Source organism: Anguilla rostrata, chromosome 7 (genome assembly GCF_018555375.3).
Source record: "Anguilla rostrata isolate EN2019 chromosome 7, ASM1855537v3, whole genome shotgun sequence".
Classification (NCBI taxonomy): domain Eukaryota; kingdom Metazoa; phylum Chordata; class Actinopteri; order Anguilliformes; family Anguillidae; genus Anguilla; species Anguilla rostrata.
The window spans coordinates 47,226,180-47,241,413 of record NC_057939.1 but is presented as its reverse complement, the minus strand read 5'-3'; the positions used below and the strand labels follow the sequence as shown (position 1 = coordinate 47,241,413).

The 15,234-nt window shown below is 45.0% G+C and overlaps 2 protein-coding genes across 5 annotated transcripts in view; one reads left to right on the top strand and one right to left on the bottom strand.

Annotated features, from left to right (window-relative positions):
• The window catches only part of LOC135259881 (periphilin-1-like), a 100,627-nt gene that overhangs the window by 53,828 nt on the left and 31,565 nt on the right, over nt 1–15,234 (top strand). For 2 of the 4 annotated variants that reach the window (XM_064344771.1, XM_064344765.1), the window contains exon 1: nt 15,023–15,160. The exons of the other annotated variants lie outside the window; for them this stretch is intronic. The gene's annotated coding sequence lies outside the window, so the exon portion shown is untranslated. Of the gene's footprint in view, nt 1–15,022; nt 15,161–15,234 lie in introns of those variants that run through there. 4 annotated transcript variants of the gene reach the window in all.
• LOC135259883 (YY1-associated factor 2) lies at nt 1,642–14,907 on the bottom strand. The gene is made up of 4 exons (XM_064344776.1): nt 14,740–14,907; nt 14,308–14,433; nt 3,682–3,834; nt 1,642–2,882 (listed from the first exon to the last, which is right to left on the bottom strand). The coding sequence occupies exons 1-4, from the start codon at nt 14,763–14,765 to the stop codon at nt 2,645–2,647; spliced, it is 543 nt and encodes a 180-aa protein (XP_064200846.1). The 5' UTR covers nt 14,766–14,907; the 3' UTR covers nt 1,642–2,644.

Genomic DNA, 15,234 nt, shown 5'->3' with positions numbered 1-15,234 from the left:
ATTACAGCGAAGACTGACAAGGGCCATTTAAGATCACTGAGTTAAAATGAAAAAGCATGCTCATACAATAAATTAAAATGCAGGCTTATGCAGAATAACCTTCTAAAGCTTTATCTTTAATTGATAAATGGGGAGGCAAAATATTTATCAATCAACACCATTACTACTATATCAAAATGTTCAGCAGAAACATAAAGGATAAGTAGAGCTAAGACTAGATATTTTTTGGAGGGTGTAGGTGGAGGGGTTAACAGGCTACTGTTGTTATGTAATTAATAAGATGCATGGAAGTTATTTTAGATAAAGCCTACAGGTACATTCCACTGACCAATTTGGTAAAAGTAATTAGCACTCTAAGTCAACAGAACTGGATTTGATTCTGTTTTTTTTTATTATTATTTTTTTGAACAGGACACCAGCACTTAGCCTACATACTGAACCACCAGCACCATTACTCTTACATTATGCTCTATGATGCTGCAATGTATTTCTGAAGATAAAGTGGATAAATAGCTAGGGAAACTTAAATCGGCTTACTCTGTGGTAAATTCCAGTGAAATCCCCTTTGCGTTCTGGTCCTTTGCTGCAGCCTCAGGAGGAGCCAAGCTCTGCAATTCCACAATGCTGCATTTATTGGGCCTGATTCGCAAACATTTTTTTCTTAATGTTCTTAAAAATATTCCTCCCAAAAACCAATATGCGATTTATGAAACATGTGCACGTTTGTTTTTGTGCATATCCCAGGTGTATCTGATTATGAATGCTGACTACATTTTCAGCACTCCTACTCAGACACTTCATGAGAACGGACCCAGAGGTCAAGGTAATGCCAAATATTGGTTAGGGAACAGGACTCGTAACTTGAAGGTTGCAGGTTCCTTACCAGGCAGTACAATGTCATTGTACTGTTGTTGAGAAAGGTATACCAGAATTTCTTCAGGCTGTATCCATGTGTATAAATGGGGTACCATGTAAAATTGTGCATTTCACTCTGGGTAAGTGCGTAGCCTACACACGCGAGCATTTGGTAATATGTACTGCAGTGACTTGTATAATGGGGAGTACATACAACCAAGTATGCAAATTAACTAAAAAAAAACTACTTCTTACATTTGGAACATGCCTGCATGTTGCCTGGTTACGAGCCTTGGCCTATATGTTACGGGAGTACATTTTGACGCTTTTCAAGATGCTCTTGCTCTCGGTACCTCTCGTTTGTTTTTCTTGTCAAGAATGTGGAGGAAGCAGAATACTTGACTTGTAACATAACAAAAAAACACCTCCATTGCAGCTTTTCTATTCTATGGAATTTTCATAAGTAGTACCGCATTGCTATGACTTTAGAGAATTACAAGTATGAAGGAGGCAACCATGTACACTACAATCTTGTTTCCTTCCAAGTGTGCAGGGATACTGCCTGAGTTATATACATACTCAGGATTGCATTATTCAATTTTGGAGTAGCAATTTATTCCTCAGCGATAGTTTCAATGCGTTCTAGGTAGTATGATGCATGTTGGAACACAGCCCTGATATTTTGTGTAGAAGGTAGATCAGGCAGAACGGAATGCCTTGCCTCTCCAAGTTTTAAAGAATGTCGTTTACCGAAAATGTAATGTTAATAACTTCACATAAGATGCATTTTATGAAGGAGTCTATAACTTTAATTTTATTTTGTGATCATTTTCTATATTATAAACCACTGTTAATGATAAGCTAGCATCTATAAAATGAATGAAGAGCAGGTCTGACCTCTTAACAACAATTTCATAATTTCATTCTTTTACTAATAAACTTTTTCTGACAGTAAAACAATGTAATTAACGTAGATGCTCATACACATATAACAGCACTGCTTGGTATATCCAGAAACATAACAGTGATATGATCTATAATAACGTGCTGTAAACCGTTGGCAAAAAAAAGAAAAAAAAACATAATACAAACTTTTTTCCATTAAAGAATATTTTCTCATGAAACCACACCAAGTACCAGCAGGTGCAATAAGTCATCGAGAAAAGCTCTGTTGCTATCACAGTTAGATTCATCAATGCCAATGTACACATAAGAGAGATAGCCGCTTCACATGTTCTCCTGCAATGCATATTTCAACTTAAACACTTGTTTAAAACTCTGGTCCATTTCATGCCACAATATAGTTCATATTTGAAAGGGATAGAAATGCATGGAGTTGTGTTTATTGACAATATAACACTGATTTAATGTCAAATACTACCACATTCAAATGGTGCTATAAAGTACAGTCGGTACCATTTGGGGGAATAAAGTACAATATGTTTTTTCTCTTTTTTGTGTATGGTATCAAGGATGGAGAAAAGGGAAAAAAACATTTTACAATATTGACTTTAAAAAATGATTTTCATGGCTAACAATTCTCACTGGGAGGGGGGGTGGGGGGAAACAACTGACCAGGTACAGAAAACATTCTGGAAGACCTCCAAAATGCCAACCACAAGGCCTGTGTGTGATGAGAATAAATGTGATGGTAACCTCACCCCCCAAAACGGGACCTGTGGTATAACTTGGCATAAGTTTCTACGACTTGTGCATGTTCAGCAATGACAAATTTTGACCAGGGGTGCGGAAGGGGGAGGGGCTTGGGGAAGGGAAGGGGCGGGGTCTTTTAGTGGGATTCTCCGTTGACCGACGAGCCCTCCCCTCGGGGAGAGGACGACCGGGAGATCCCCCGCTCGGTGTTGTCGGAGCTGGATCCGCTTTGGCTGTGCTGGTCCGCGGAGGCGGCGCTGGATGTGGGCGTGGCCTTCGCCTTCTCTTTAAAGTCCGTGATAATAACGGTCAGGTCTCCGACCGTCACCTCCAGGTGCTGCGCGCTGCTCCTGTCCACGTTTTTTAACCGCGGCCTGCGGGGGGCGAGAGAGAGCGGGCAAGGAATCGATTAGACTCTCACCAGCACTTATGCTCTGTAGGATAGTCCGGTCCTGGAGGGCCGGTCTGCGTGCTGGTTTTTGTTCCAACCGATTACCTTCGTTTCAGTTTTCTGAAATCTCTAGAAACTACACTAGTTCCTGTACTTGAGCACAGTAAAGTATAGGGTGCACTTTTAGGCCTGCATTGGTAGTTGGTGCTTATACAAATGTCAAATCAGGATATGGTTGAGCTAATTAAATAAGAAGAGCAGAAGTTGGCACAAAATCCTGAAACAGATTGACCCTTGTTCTACACCCCTGTTGTAGAACAACCAGAAAGGGAAGATACAGGATTCTGAGGAAAAACAGCCAGAGGAAATTTCCAGGAGCCAGTTTGCCCACGTAGCAGGATTTAGGTCTGCTGTGGGATTTCAAACTGCAGCCCACGCTGTTTATTCATGGACACGGTTAGCCTGCTGAGCTAAAAACTGAATGTCCCCAGCCGAAGGAGCCAATCACACTCCAGGGGGCGATGTTCCATTCTGCTGCAGACTTTCAGTGCTCACTGCCGCCTCAGAACTCTGCACTCTCGGTGCTCTGAGAACACAGAGCTCTCGCAAACACAAGTGAGGCATGACGCACAGCCATTGGTTTACTGCCACCTTGTATTCTTTTACCGAAACACGGAAAGCGTATGCGAACTAGACAAGACACAGGCACAGAACAGCAAAAGTCTCATCTGGTGTGAAAGATAACACGTGGTTTCTGTATGGCTTGTACTCCCTGAGCTCACCTCATCTTTTTGTGGCTGTTCTTTTTGATTGCGGGCTCCTTTTCGTTCTTGTCTTTATCCGTTTTGTCTTTTTTTTCTTTCTTTGGTTGTGTGGGGGAGGCAAACTGCTGGGTTACTTGCTGTGCGACCAACTGGGAAACTGGACGCGGTTTCCTGTAAGAGAGAAGCAAAGACATGAGAACAAAGCCTGCAAAAAAAAAGATCACTGTGCCCACAGCTAATTAGGCCAGGGTAGCAGAGACCGGCATTCGATCGAAACCCAAGCTAACATTTAAAGACCATTTGAAGTGTTCATTAAGCTACAAGATAATTATGTGCACTTTCCTTTTTTGAAACTTGCAAAACAGGAAAATATTACAATTTCCTTTTGACGTACAGTGCTTTATTTCTGAATTCAAGCTTCGGAGGTTTGACGTGGGTGTCTGCATCTGTTCGGATATTCACTTCATGTTCAGTTCCAATTGGCTGCACTAAACGGTCACGCCACCGATTGGTTAAAATGTATATGCTATAGTAAACAAGCAATAAACGTGGTGGGCAGTATCCTGCTGCTTTCTAGAAAAAAGGCTTAATATCACACTTAATATCATTATTTCCACTGGGAAACACTGTGAGAAGAGCAACATTTCCTACTTCAACGCTGGTATGCGTTTTGAAGACCCCCACAGTCGGAAAACAGGTTGTAGGTCAGAGGTTATTTTTTCTTCGCCTCAGGCCCTAATGGCGCAGACAAAGGATGCGGTTTTAGGTGGAGCCATTCATCACTCACTCAACCCATCTACACAGACAGGAAGGAGGAAACCGAGGGCAGGAAGTGTGACCTCCGAGTCTACAGACCGCAGCTGCCCTGAAGTGTGTAAAACGGATGACACGTGCTCCAACGTGCATTCGCTGGAGGTTCCTGCATGAGTCCATTAGGTACATTTGAAACTTTCCTTCAAAATGTACCCTAATCGTCCAGGAGGAAAGACTTTAACTGTAGTCATGCCGAATTGTAAGGACCAAATTTCCTCCGGGTGGACATGTGGTGGTTCATGTGGGTTCATGGCGTTTTTGTTCCACCATACAGAGTTTGTGGATGAATTACCAAACATGGACAGAGCGTGCCTGCACAAAACAGCACAAAAAGACATAGGCCTACACGTGGCCTACAAGGATAAATCTATGTACAACAATACTGACATCACATAGCCATTGATGAAGTACACTGATGGAATACTCCCACTGTAAAACAGCTTAAGCAGCACATAGCTATTTTCGAAATGCGTAAAAGTTTCTGCATGCTTAACAAGCACCGTGAACCAATCGGGGACGATCTGTGAGCGAGGCACGCAGACGCCGCTCCGATGCGCGTCCGGGAACCGCCCGAAAGCCGCCAGACGAAGCGGCCCGCCGGCCCGCTAATCCCCGTCGCGGTAGTCTGCGCACGGCGGCTCCGCTCCTCTCCTTCGACGCAGCCGCCCGCGCTTTCGCGCCGCAGCTTCTTTATCTCCGGCGTTCATGCGGAACCGCAGGCGCACGGCCGCGCTCACGACGACCGCAATTACTGCGTCGCTACAAAAACCCTGCTCCCTTTTCTAAATCCCCGTCCTCCTCCTCTCCAGACCGCAATCGACGACGGCACAATATTTTTATGCCGCTGCCATGATACCTGCAGTAGCTGAGTAGCTGGGAGGATATGCCCCCCTCCAGTATATCCGCCCGCAAGCAGCAGCCCATTTTAACACTGCAGGCAAGGCCGAATACTGAGCAAGAACCGATCGGGTGGCAATCGGATGCCTGTAGGCTGGGGTGGCAACCGAGAGACAGAGGTTACACACAGAGGTTACCCGTAGACACCTCCGGTGTAGCAAAGAGGTGTTCATGCAGTGATTGTATGAGAAGCCCTCATGGACCGTTGAGGGGGGTGGGGGTCATCTGAATTTCATTTTCAGTCAAAGTCTGTATGTACGACTGTACATTTGGGCTATGCTTGTTCCACTTTCTTATGCTTTGCAAGCATGACATACTGTTTTACGATCCAATTGTTCTAGAGGCTGCGTCTGTAAGCTTCAAACACAATTCCCTGCGTTTTGTGGTAAAAATTCATAAGGGTGCGACAGATTGTTGGGGGGGGAGGGGATGCTGATAGATCCATCTGTTCTGCAGTAACGGCAGAGGCTTCCTGAGAGTAATCTTTCGATCACTTGCAGACAGACACACACACTGCCCCGTCAGTGAGGTGGAGGGAGGTGAGCGCGGGGAGGTGAGCGCTACGTGCCCTCAACCCATGGCGAGCTGCAAATTAATTTCACCGTCAGAAAACCCAGGAACGGAATCTTTATTCGCTCGCAACGAACAGGAGACCCGGCGCGGGGCAGGCCCCATTTCTAACCTTTTCGTACAAGCAGCGTGTAAGAAACATTTTCCAAGAAGCGTTAACTAGAACGACTTGGGCTACGTTTGCTAGCTTTCCGCTACACCGTGCTCTGCGCAGTGCACTTGAGAGACACGGTTTCAATTTCAGGAAAAAGTTCCGCTCGACTTCCCTGGGAACCTTCTGGCGGCTCATTTATGGATCAAGGCCACAACATAAAAATACATGGCCTACATACGAGGCAGAAAGGAGCACTTCGGAGGCGTCTGCCTAACAGCACAGAAACTGACGACAGCTTCGGCTCGCACAAATGTGCATCAACCGATGTTTTCTCATTCTTAGGAAACAAAAAAAAAGACCCATAATACATCATGCAGATTGCATGTTCCACGAGGGAACACTGAGGACGAGAATCAAAAAAACTGGAGGGAAGGGGGTTTGTTTAGATTTTCACGTGGAAAACCCGAAAATGTGATACTGCCAGTAAACACAATCGAGAGGGCATTACAGGTACCCAATTACTGCATGAGGACGGCCTCCATTTGCACTCGCCGACAACATAAAAGCATCGATTTCGGCGAGGATCTCTCAGGGTTCGATGCAGCCGACATTAATATTCCGCGTTGAAAATACTTGGCCTGCCGATCAATAGGCCCGCTCGCGCGATCTATTTTGGAAAGCACATTTTCCCCCTCTAATGGAGTCGGTCACAATGAAATTAGGATATTAAAAGGCCCTGAGTAAATGAACAGAAAACAGCTGTCGTATAATTCCTCGTACTCAGCACAACAATAATTACATTAACTCCTCGTCTCATCTTGCTCTTAAGGCTCTTTACTCCATCTAGCCCTTCCTGGCCAGCTCTCTCAGTCTCGCTGCTACAAAGCAGCCACAGCTAATTGCCTTTTTTCCGTCCCCGGTTTCACTCGTCCCATTAGCGCTCCCTGCGCTTCACACTTCTGCCTCCCCTTGTTTTGACAACAGTCGAGCTTCCCCCCCCCATGCAGGAACTCTCCGGAAACTGCTCAAGACTTTTTCCTCCAGCCTCGTTCACCAGGTCCCCTGGCTTCATCATGTCCCCTTACAGTTCCCCAGGGCTTAGTCCTCGGACCTCCTCCACTCCAATCCTCACGCGCCCATTTTCCTATCACCTCCTGTTGCCGAGGCGCCACCATTTTGAGATGCGCCTTTCCGACATTTTCCCTTCCAGATACTCGGAAGTTCACAGTCATGCTTGCTCCACGGAATACTGCGTGTTCTCCTGGATGCATTCCAGCTATCCTTTACAAAAACCAAAACCTTTATCCTCCTCTTTCTGGCTTCCTCTTCCTCCCACCTTGAACAGGAAATATACAGGATGCTCTGCTTATGAGGACAAAAGGATGTCACACATGAATGCAGTAATTATAGCTCTGTTTTTTTTTTCAAATGGGTTGCCAGCCTCTTCTCTGTCACAATAATTATATCATATATAAGCACTGTAGAGAGATTTCTGCAACCATTGCCCCAGGCAGCATTTCTTTCTGACAAATATTCTTAAAGGGCATATCCATATAAAAATTCTAATCCTTAAAAACAAGAAAACCTGTCAAAGACCAGAAGATATTTCATAGCCCCCAAAAATGTGTCTGCTAAATTCTGAAATCTCTCTTTTCCATCTTAAGCACTTGGATTATTCATTAAATATTTTATAAAGAGAATCATCTAAACTGGCGGGGGGGGGGGGGGATAAATCCATCCATCTGACCAGCTATGAAGAGTCCAGGCTTTTTTTTGTACAATTTCTCTTGAAAATATTTCTGACCCACAGAAATTTCACCTACTAGTGCTTCACTAGTTTTTTCAACCCAAATATTCCCTCTCGGGATCCTGTATGGCCAGCTCTTTGGCAAAGCTCTCGGGAATTGCCTGATAATTTCACTTGTCCAGTCACCGCTCATTACACATTTAAGTGTTTTTATTGGTTTCTGTTTCTTCTGAGGACATGACGGACATTTCTAAAAATACAGCCATACGCCAGCATGACCTGCAGTACTGAAACTGTGGCGTTACTCTGGCAGGAAGGAAAACAAAGCGTCTACAAAACAACATAGCTCGCATTTAATCTACCGAGGGTCGTTTTTAACCCGGCTATGAAGGAACGGTAATGTTTTTTTATACGACAGGCAACGAGCTGCTGGTGCATTTTCATCTCAATTCCGAGGCCCCTAAATAGGTTCCCAGGCAGGGAAAGCACAACGTTAGCGAAGGGAATCCATCTGCTCGGTGCTGCTCAAGCACAGTGTGAGTGTGCAACATTAGGGACTTAATCTTTAGAGAAGCGCACGCAAACATTTGCAACCCCTTTTAACGACCGCAAAGCAACAGCCTTTTTAGGCGGCGGCGGCCTTGTTTCGATGCCTCAATTACGGGTTGGTCGCCGTGGTGAAAGAGACGAGGGCGAAGACGCAGAGCATAATTAGCGTCCGCAGCCGCCCACGCAGACAAAACACGCCGCACACGCCCTCCCTCTCTCTCTCACTCTCTTTTTTTCCTCCCCCCCCCCTCATGCCTAGTCTCCCTCATTCCCTCCATTTCTCTCTCCCTCTCAGACCATCTCTCTCTCTGCCTTCCTCCCCCCATCTCTCTTACTCCCTCCCTCTCTCAGACCGTCTCTCTGCCATCCTCCCCCATCTCTCACACCCTCTGCTCTCCATCTCTCTCCCCCTCACCCCCCCTCTCCCCTCTGCTCTCCATCTCTCCCTCCCTCACCCCCCCGCCCCCTCTCGCTCTCCCCTCTCCTCCCCCACCCCCCCCGCCTCTGCTCTCCCTCTCTCCCTCCCTCACCCCCCCTCGCCTCCTCTCTCCATCTCTCCGTACTTAACAGATGGCTCCCAGCCTCCCACAGTCTGAAACGGTTCCGCCGGCCTCGCCCCCTGCTCCTGCGAGACTTCGTTTACAAAATGTACACATAATCCCTTTCCTGTTTGCCGAAAAATAAAATCAACAACCAATTAGTCTCCCCTCATACGCAGGCCCAGGTTTTTCCCTCTTTTGTTCAGCGGGTCATCCTTTTTTTTTTGTTATTCGACGACAAGAAAAATGAGACGTGCGCTCACGCTCCCGGGGAACCTCGGCGTGTTATCTGAAGACGCCGGAATAATCACGCCTGTAATTTTAAGTGGCCCACATTCGCGGCTGGCCCTTTAATTTACATAACATTAGTTTCACTGCAGTACGCTTGGCGCACGGGGGCGAAATTAAAAACGCACCCATGCATTAAATGCAAACTCATTAAATCATGACATCTCAGTCGGTAGCAGGCAGCGCAGACTGCCGCTGATGATCACAGAAAACATTTCTTTTGTAGTATAATGATTACAAAAAGGGTACTACATCAACACGCTGGATACACAGAGCTACCAGCAATGCAGTTTTGCACCTAAGTGGCATACAAGACAAACATAGAGAGAGCCATGCTCAAGTTGTTGGGGGTTTCGGGCAGGAAAATTCAAAAACAACAACGGACCTTGAGCTGCGAATACTACTGAAAAAGAAAACAACCAGATTTATATTGATTTTAATTTATCAACAGCCATTTGATCAAATAATGGATTGGCGAATCCCGCGACCGTTAAAATGACCGAATTTGGCCTCGTCCCTTCTGGCTGTACAATGGCGTCTGGTAATTTGATTTTCCCTGCTGACTGGCCAAACGCTGAGCCTCGCAAATTCAGCAGCCGTTCAGACATCTTTAACCTCGGCAGGGCTCTGTGCCGATCGGCAAACATCTAAATGCCATTTCTGCCCAACTCACCGACTGCTTCACAGGACAAAGGAAGCGGGATTGTGAGTACACGGCACAAAGAAAGCAAAAACATCCCGTTTCAGAACTTTCAGTTCCTCATTCGGCTGAACGCAGTCTGCAGCTGCAACCGCTGGCGTGACTTCAGATACCGGTGAAATTAGGAGCGAAAGAGCATTGAGCAGAGAAACCACATTCTCTCGCTAAGAAAGAAGCCACACACTCTTATCAGGGATTCCTGAAAATAAGCAAGTGAACTGCAGATGAACCCAAAACACACACACAGTAGATACACAAGGGCTCAACCGGCTGACCTGGAGCAGAAATGTTACGGCCCTCTAGAACCCACAAGTGTGTCAACCTGTCAAGACCTACACATGTGCTACAGGTGACTCATATTATCAGCACAGGACTGCAGAACCGGGGGAGCAATGATTCTTTCATTCGTAAGCCATCACCTAACCAGTCGTTCAAGCCGCACTAGGAGGTCATAAAGAATTCACCATCGACTCTAAGATCAAACGTCACACAGTTCTGTCTCTCAGGCTGCCTGGTAATCTTTTACTTGAACTGTCCTTCCATTGTTTAAATTCCCAGCTGTTTGCAGATAGACCAAATAAACCCCGATGCTCTTAAAACAGCTTAGTAAATTTCTTCATCTTGTACATCTGCCTAGCGTGTGTGTGTTGCAGTTGGCGCTTGCTTTCATTAGCACCATGCCCTTTGTATCGCATGTCTTGTCCTGCTTTTCATTGTGGCTCTACAGGACACGCTAGCAGCCCGTGGAAAACATCTACTTTGTGTTGCCACGTCACGTTAGCATTTGCTTGTTCGTGAGACCCCATTGCACAAGAACGGGTAGGCTAAATGGCTAAAAGCTGGTTTGCATCCATTTAAAGCTCGTTCTGAGGACCTGACACATTACACAAATTGAGATGTTTTGAGCAGAGGTGGGATTTCAGCACACATACACTGGGATTTACCAAGAATCCAGGTGCTGAAGGTGCGAAACGAGGCTTGAGGAATTCATCTGTATTCATATTGGCTAAATGCTCATTCATACGCTTCCAAATTGACTCAATGCTAATTAATCTTCTTTCATATATTGGCTAATTGCTATTTCTTTGCTCCTCTTGTGACTCCATTACATCAAGCTAATTTACAGACACTTGATGGACTGGCATTTTATCAATTTTCAATTAGCACTTTTGCTACATCTAGCACAGACCAGTTGCACGGTCAGTACTGTCTTAATGACTGCTTCCACTTTTTCCAGTTTTTGTGAAAGGAATGACCACGGCTATAAGGTTTGTTTTTAATGAGTTTGCGGTTCCTTGCTTTCATTTTTGAATAGGCAAATGAACATTATTTGCCACTAATGAGACATTCTTCAATTTCTGGCAATGCTTTGAACATTAAGCCATTTTCTTTAGTTTGCTGTTACTGTGTATGACAAATGGTTTTCAATCAGGTCCACAAGCTTCTCTCCTTTACTATCTGTCCAAATGTTTGTTCATTAAGGATGCAGTAACGAAAAATGCTGTACAGCAGTGTTCTATATGCTTTTACTTCCTGATATGGAACATGAACTCCACACCACCCCAAAACATGCATACAGCAATTGGAACTCAACTTTTCCCTTCTGTCTGATTGGCTCATGCTTGACAACTGATGAGGACCAATGGGTTTAAAAGGGCCAAAGATGCAGGTGCAACTGAAGCACGAGCAAAGGTGGGTGACTGTGTAAATGCGTGAAGCACGCAGTAGCTTGCACACCATTACCGCACTGCAATATCGAAACTGAGAACTCACTCCAGCCCACAACTGCATCAATGTGCTTTCAATAACATAGTTTCACTCTGTTCGTCATCTCATAACACAGAGATATGCACAGAACGTGCTTCATAAAACATGAATCTTCGTTATAAAATCCCTGCACCGCACGCAACGTTCTCCCAAGCGCACAGCGCACCAGTGTGCATTTGCCCATCCTCAAGTTAGGCCTACTTGACTAAAAATCCTTTCGATTCGAAAGTGATTCTGCTGCAAGAATCTAAAACAATGCAGATAAGGCACAACAACGTCTAATATTTACACACTTGAAACAGAAAACTGCCACATGCTTCCATTATTCGGGACCGATTTCTGGTTAGACGGAATAGATGCAATTTCCCACTGATCCATGAATATCTTCAGGTCTGTGGTCATGTGGACAAACTCTCCAGAAACACAGACTGGTGGAGCACACTATGAGTTTAGACGACATGAACAGTGCAATCCGACCTGTGAGCATGTCACCAGGCTGTTTTATTTTTCCCTGTCACCATTTCACCAAATTTAGGTTGCATTAACAATCCTAGAACGGTGTCGTTTAGCCTATTATGTCACCTTCTTCATTAAGTCCACCTCATGTTCACCAGCAAGCATTAGTGTACTCCATACTGTGACCATGTCACAACGCAGCCCAACCCAAGTCTAGATCGCATTAGCCATACCACAGTTCTGTGATCTGACCTGCAACCATGTCACCTTCATCACAGTAAGAATCCAGCTGCTCAGAGCATAAAGCAGATTGGAGGAGACATTACCCCCTCTCTCTCATCCGATTGGTGCAACCCCAGTTATGATGAAACGTCCCTGTGAAACCAGGCGATGCCCGATGATGGCACAATGATTAAGCCCTGGAATACTAATGAACACGGGAGCATATCGTGCCTGACAGCTACTGTTGAAGGCCGCTACTTTTAGCAGGTCTGTCAGCTCCAGGAGGATGACCCCCACCCCCCACACACAAGCCCAATGTCGCGGTTTCCTTTAGGAAATACAGACAATTCGGTAGTGTGCATACTGTGACATCGCCACTTAATGAAATCAAAGAAAGAAAGAAAAAAGTATATATAAATAACGCACACATCACGACTGAAACATTAGACTGCAAGCTACATTCGGACAACTCTGGTCTGCATTAGAAGATGGGGTCGTTTGCGACAACCATTGGGTTTCTTTTAGGTGGCTTTTAAAGGAAAGAACACTTTTTACCCTGAAAATGACGAATGTCGGTAAACTGTAACTGGGGGTCGGTGATGTCAGCTGGCGTTGCTGTAGCCTCTCCCAGAACCAAAGACGCTGGCGTGATTGATGGCGTGTGAGCTGCAGTGATCGAATGTCTCCCCGCCCCTCCCTCCGGGTCATCATCCCCTGCAGCCCTGTCACCGCGCGAAGACTAATGCAAACTAGATCATCTGTAATTTAGATTGGGTCTCAGGATTATTTGAAGCCGAGTACTAAACCGTTCTTTTATTTCCAATGGAGGTAACTCACAGCCTGTTCGTGATGGGATATCTAAGAGGGTTTTCCGTTTCCCATTTGTCACGTACAAAATCGGATAGGGTCTGCTCAGATTAAACGAACAATTAATGACACTGTGTCACGGAAAAAGAAACATCTTCAAGTGCATTGAACTATGTCAGCCGTACCAAAGAGAAACTAGAGGCTCTCTTATTAACCTTGAAAGTTAATTCTTCAACCAGGGTTAATTTCCCGTCAAACAAATTCCACACTCAAGCGGTTTCTCAACGAATATTTACTTAATTTGGGTGTTGTCTTGGCTGTGAAAAATTACTTATGGACTGGTGAACTGCTGGAGTAAAGCCGTGCATGTGGTCATCTGCCAAATCTTTATTCAACTTGATATGACGTACAATCTCATTTAAACGCCCTCTTCCTCCTCCGAAGCGATTTGCAGGGTAGTTATTAAAAGCTCTGTTTGGACCACTGCCCTTTCCGAAGAGTTTTGGTTCACGGAAGTGTTTTACAACCACAGCGTGACTTATAAACGGTAATTGGTTAAGTTGGCTGTGTGACGGACTTAATTTGACCAACGCTGAAACATTCCGCATTTAATCGAAAACCGTGAATGAGGTCACATATTTGATGATAGATTATAATGAAAAATGTTTTGCGGTTATCCATAGCTCGCTAACCAGTGAGCCAGAATGGAGCACACGATTTATGATTTAATTCGCGCCAGTTGCAAGATGTTCATATGAAAACGAAGTTTCAGGCAGTATTTCACTGCGAGGTTGTCTTCCCTTGAAAAGGCTAGCTAGCTTACTACGTTAGTTTTTTTGGGGGGAAATGCATACCTAAACATCAACGCATATCCTTAAAAGAGGATAAAACAAGATATGCTGTTGAAACATCATGTAGGTTTTTATTACTACCCCACAACATTGACAGCTAACAAAATTGCTAACGTTACCTAGTTAGGTAATATCTTACGATGTAAGTTAGCCTAGCCAGCTAAGAGCTAGCAAACGTTAGCATTAAGATTTCCGAACTAGCTATTCGTTGATTAAATGCATTGTTTATTAGTTGGTGTACAAACATATGACCCACATTGCGGCATTAACGCTTGGATGTACACCGCCAGTTACAATGGAAGGAAAATGGCAGTTATGTTATCGAGGATCACTAATTCACTTACCGTGTTGACGTTCCCTTTCTGACATCGCACATCATGCACTTGAATGCCTCGGCGCTGTTCCTAAATGTGCAAACGCTACAGTCCCAGTATCCTTCGTCAGAAGAGGGCTTGGGTTGCCGCTTCGGCCTTCAAACAAAACAAGACAAAAACACACCTTTAAAACTCGCGATCTCGGGTGCTCGGTATGCTGGCGTGCGCAGTTGTTTGTAAACATCTGATGAAAACCCCCTTTGAACCGAAACTGGTGCGTTTTACGGGGTACATGATCTGACATTGTAATAAAACAGCCAGTCCGCCATGGTTGCTGCGCTGAAGCAGCTGCCTTATTCACACACTCACACACACACACAGCACTCGCTCAACGTTTCGATTCCTTCACCGCATCTTCATCACGTCCATGTCTCGGTGTCACGAATGGAAATTATGCATTACCTTGTCGGACTCTTTTTGTCTCCCATCCTTCCGAAACTCTGTTTCAATTGAAATATGAACACAATTTTGATTTTTTTAAAACGAGCGAAGCGCCGAGATCTCACAGCTTCCAGCTGTCGTGGAAACTCCAGTCGGTTGGTCACATGGTGCAATCCATCCAATCAATCTGGAGACCAATTTTATGAAAGAAAAACAGTCGGGCTGCGGATTTGTGTTAAACGGAGAAATTGCATAAAATGACGAATTCTTCATTTACTTAGCAGCTCACCAAAGCACATCCCAGGCGCAGAAGCCACGGTGCTTGTTCAGTTCACGGTTGTTGAAAGAGCTGCATCACGTAACATCTCGTGGTCCCTTTAAGCGGACCAGGCAGTTTTGTTTTCTGTTTCCTACAAGCAATGGGAATACAGACTTACTCAAGGTAACGGGGAAGAACATCACAACACTTTTCTCAACTCTCAACTTTTCTCACTTTTCTTGATATTTCTGTGGTGG

What these genes read in the sequence shown, in the direction of transcription:
- LOC135259883 (XM_064344776.1), bottom strand. Translation starts at nt 14,765, where the DNA reads ATGGGAGACAAAAAGAGTCCGACAAG. An exon ending in AGAAAGGGAACGTCAACACG is followed by an intron (nt 3,835 to 14,307) that starts GTAAGTGAATTA and finishes TCTCTCTTACAG; the next exon opens with GAAACCGCGTCCAGTTTCCC. An exon ending in AACAGCCACAAAAAGATGAG is followed by an intron (nt 2,883 to 3,681) that starts GTGAGCTCAGGG and finishes CGCCCCCCGCAG; the next exon opens with GCCGCGGTTAAAAAACGTGG.